General features: G+C 43.1%; 1 protein-coding gene across 1 annotated transcript in view; it reads right to left on the bottom strand.

Annotated features, from left to right (window-relative positions):
- The window catches only part of ABCA1 (ATP-binding cassette, sub-family A (ABC1), member 1), a 76970-nt gene extending 74434 nt beyond the window's left edge, over nucleotides 1-2536 (bottom strand). Inside the window, exon 1 of the mRNA XM_009998173.1 lies at nucleotides 2471-2536. Within this exon, the coding sequence (XP_009996475.1) occupies nucleotides 2471-2536 (66 nt within the window). The remainder of the gene's footprint in view (nucleotides 1-2470) is intronic.
- Between the last annotated feature and the right edge of the window lie 2191 nt (nucleotides 2537-4727).

The raw sequence follows: 4727 nt of genomic DNA, 5'->3' as shown, positions 1-4727 counted from the left end.
TTTCCCCCCACTCCAGTGTCTGTTGGAAGTTATCCAGTACAAAGTAATGCTTGAGTTGCACACGTCAGGCTGAGCTTTGAACCCAGCTTTCGCAATGCAGCCCAAACTCACAGCACCCGACGAGAGGTTCAGTGGGAAGCAAAGGCTAATCTACATTTCAGGGCTACATCTTCAGTAAGCACAAATAGCAAAGAGCCATCACCATCACACCCAGCTCAAGGACACTGGTCTCCTAACAGTAAAACAAATAAATTACTGACTGTGGGGCCATTGTAACAGTGTGGTAAGATGTTCAGACACATTTCTGCCATTTTCTGTTAAATGGTCTTCTCCTCCAGACATCTTCAGGTAAAGCCCAAATGGGAACTGTTAATGAGAAAAACTCCAGAAACAAGGGATGTCTCAGGCCTTCGTTGTGAACTGACTAATAAAACCAGTGTGGAACAGACTATGAGCAGTCATGTCCTCTGGGCTACTTGATGGGAAGCTGATACAGAGGCCACCAGAAAGTATCAAGAAGTAGCCAAGCAGATCCAAGATCATGACACAAGTACAAGCAGGAAGTTTTTTTTCCCACTAATACATGCTTAGCCTACTGTATTTTTATTGTATCACTGAAGGACCTCCATGCACCTCTGCTGCCCAGCAAACTAGCCTACAGCTACCTTGACAGGACATGTCACACCAGACTCCAACATCTTCAAGTAACCTTCAAACCTGATGCAATGATTTCAGAAGACCCTGACAAAAAAGCACTCGACCTCAGTGTACAACTCAACTCCTTTGGAATCTCCTGGTTTAACCATTGCTCCAGAAGAACTACTAATGTCCTAGACTTTCTAAAGCAAATTTAGTTTGGGAGTCATCAAGCACAAAAATCTCTATCAGTAAGTAAGGAAGAGACTATTTTCAGGTCTATGAGCCTAGGTTACCTGGGCAATAGCTGAGAACAGCCTACCTTTTTTAAGAGATGTAGCCAGTTTTAAGACTACCTTTCCCAACTCCAGTACAATATCCCTCAAAATTATGAGGCTGTGCACAAGGTCAGGGTCCCAGCCCATGCATGCAGAGGGCAGACATCCTCACTCCCTGTGGCTGACACAGCCCACAGCCTCTCAAGTGAGCAGTCCTGTCCTGGGTGATAAAGGTTCCTGGGATAGTTAAAAACATGCATATCACATAGAAATCCCTACCATCACTGGCAGTTCTGTAACTACAGAGGTATAGATGGAAAGACAAAGATGTCATGAGCCCCCTTTTTTTTTTAATGGACCAACTCCAGCTCTGAATTCACTGGACACAAGTCCTATAAAACAAGTCTCAGACACCTAAGCAAAGACTCCAGAGACTGCCTCTATGTCCAGTGGTTAATACGATAGCTTCTCCTCCCTTGTGACTCCAAGTTTCTGAAACTACTCAGCCCCAGCCAGCTGGCAAGCACCCTGACATTTGCACAGTTCAGAAAGCTTATCAAAGGGACCACTTTCCACTCACCACCTCAGTAACTCATGTTCCTTTTACATTCCCTACTCATACCTCCTCAAGGTCAGATCGAACAGGACACATCTTCTGCACAGGCCCATTGTACAGGACACAGCCTTGTCCTACACAGTTACCTCCTAAATCCCTGGAGGGGAAATTGCACATTTTTTCTGGCTTTTAGCTGTCTGCAGAAGTTACAGCATCCTGTGAGGTCTCATTAATGTAAAGGCAGAAGAACCTTAAGAACACCATCCTGGATTTATTCTCATGTGCCTTTGTCACCACAACGAGAAACTCTCATCACATAGTGTCTATCTGAACAGGTACATTTCCACACTGCTAACAGATGGTGAGGCTGGCTCTAAAACTAATCAGAATGCACCTTGTGTAGGAAAACAGCAGTTGCCTGAATTTGTCTCAACACTGATGTGAGAACACATTTCATGCCAGTTGCTTAAACTGCACCTCCTGTTGTAAAGCTGAACAGGCTTGGGTTTCTCTCTGTGATTAAAGAGGTTGAAGATGCCTGCTATTGCTTCCACCACTTCTGCCGTTAGGAAATGGCAGAATTTTGTTGCTGCTGCAGCTCCCAGAATTCAAAAGCTTTTACACCCAAGTGCATAAGCCTGCAGTTTGGCAATGCCTCACATGCAGAGTAGATCATAACACAGGTTTTCAGTTTATATCATCCTGGCTGCACATGGCACTGTTCCACCCTCTCTGCCTGGTCTGACACGGGTGTTTTAATATCCTGACAGTCTTACTGCCACTGAGTACAGAAGTCTTCAGTACTTCCAAGCTCTCTAGTTTCTGTCCACCCATCACTCTCCAACTTGAATTAGGTCTTTTCAAAGGCAGACCAGTTGTTCTGCCACGGTCCATGAAATGTAACACATCAAGATACAGGATTTTTTTTCCCTAATCTGCTTGAAAAGTGAGATACAAAGCTACAATTTAGACCTCAAAAAGCCCTCTGGCTAATACTTACAGTCTGTCTTCTTCTGTAGGTGAAGTTTTTCCATAGCAGCAAGCCCAGCTGCGTCCAGAAAGCCATCTTCCTTCAGAAGTGCCTAGGAGCTCCCTTTGTGCAGCAGCAGTGGCAGTACACAGCAGAGACGTTGTGACTGGGCATTAACTAGAGGGAAAAAAAAAAAGGGGAGTTGAAAGGGAAAAGCTGTGTCAGTCAGAACAGAAAAGGCAACAAGACTGGACCATGGTGCTCCCCATCACTGCCTTCTTATGCCATGCACTCCAGGCAAGCCTCATGGGTCTCAGTAAGCTCAGATTTAGACTCACTGTCTCTCACCTCAGAGCTTGAGGCACGAAAGAAATGCACTACCTGCAAGAAAAGAATTTTCCTCCTTCCTGCCCAAAAATTCCAACAGCAAGAACAGCCCAGAAAGGGGGGGAAAAAAAATCATAGGCCTTGAAAGCTGATTTTAGAGATTGCGTGAATGAGATTGAACTGTACAATTCAACTACTTTTTAAATCTTCTTCTGTATTTACTTTTATAATGGTGAGAAGTCTGCAGTCAAATTAGGAATTCTGTTGTTTTGAAATCCAGTCAACACCACCACTTGGAGAAAATGCAATGCACTTAACAGGCAAGGGAGAAAGATCCATTTCCTTGAAGATAATTGACTACGAATGACCCTGCAGCCATTCATATTTGGACAAAGTGAATGGAAAACTGCTGTTGAGTCAGGCTCAGGTCTTGCAAACACCTGGCCTCCAGCACTTGTGAGTTGGGTGCATCCAGTATGGACCTTGTGAGAATATGAGAAAGTACAAAGCACTGAAAAACATATTTGTGTCATTCATAAAATCACGGTATAGGCTTGGGTACACAGACTTCCAGGAAGACTCAATCAAATGGAAATATGAACTTATAGTACACTGAACTTCATTAAACCTTTTTTTTTTTTTTTTTTTCCAGAATTAATTTGGTATAGCTTAATTTAAGTTTAAGCTATTTCATATTAAAAGCATTTTCATTCCGAGTATGTGTCCACACAGGAATTTAACTAATCCACATCAAATTAATTCTGGTTTGTGTACTTGAATACAAAGTTGGCAGGCTCAGCATTGACTGGACAGTTAGAAGCCAACTGAAACAGAGCACAAGAATCACTCCCTCCAACATCTGTTCAGCTGGCAGCACACATCTTTTATTTTAGTGTCCCACATACCAGTACCCTAGCCCAATGATTCAGAGTTGCATGCCTGATTGCAAACTGCACTGAAATTTTTCCAAAATCCATAAAAGTGCTAGGAACATAAGACTTCCCCAGGAAATGCTCTGACCAGTCCCACACTGAAGTAAGACTAGATGATAAATGGCAATTCTGGATGTGAGATTTGAGTTAATGAATACTTGTGGCCTTTAAGTCTGATCCAAAAATAAATTCTATTATTTCAATGACTTGCAGATTAAAAAACTTGTCTCCAATAATACACATGCGCATTACAAAAAAATTCCTTAACATGACTAACAATTAAGCCCATTACACTGATTTCTACAGATAATTACACTGCAGTATCACAACAGAACAACAGTGCTTCTTATTGTGAGTAAAGAAGCAAAGAACAATGACAGACGACTACAAAATCCTAACAAATTGAACCTCCTGTCAGCATAGAGGCAGCTGGGTGTACAGTCAGCACAGATTCATTAACTTCTGCTTGGTACTGCTGCAATTCACTGACATGACCTCTGCAGATGCCCATCTCCAGAGGGTTGCTCAGCTGATCTGACAGGAGAGCTTCTGGCTGAAGCACCTTGACACTAACACGTTCTAGCTGCATGCACATCTGGCTGGTAGACAGGGAACTTCCAAATGAGCTTAGAGTGATGCATTTGACAGACTAATAGCACATCCATAGCAGGGGAAAACCCACCCTTTGTGGGCAATCTCAAAGGGCAAACCCTGACTGCTGAGGACTGTGCACACATGGCAACACACACCTTTACTTAAGGGCTCAGATACAGGGGAGCTTTGCAGCATTTCCTGTGTGTCAGTATGACACACTTAAAATTGTAATTAACATGCAATTCAGAGAAGAAACAAATTAAGGAATATCATCACTCTTTGTACCCCCCTCCACTGACCTGTTTCTGTTCAGTATCCATGGGATTTTTTAACATGCTTTTACTTGCCCCACTGGGCAAACTGGATTACTACTCAGAGTGCACAGGTGCTCTGTGACAAAAACCCTTCAGAGAACACAAGGAGAATCACTCTTT

Source organism: Chaetura pelagica, unplaced genomic scaffold (assembly GCF_000747805.2).
Source record: "Chaetura pelagica isolate M959 unplaced genomic scaffold, ChaPel_1.0 scaffold145, whole genome shotgun sequence".
NCBI classification, from domain to species: domain Eukaryota; kingdom Metazoa; phylum Chordata; class Aves; order Apodiformes; family Apodidae; genus Chaetura; species Chaetura pelagica.
Note: the sequence above shows the minus strand (reverse complement) of the source record. Positions and strands in the feature narration are given on the sequence as shown.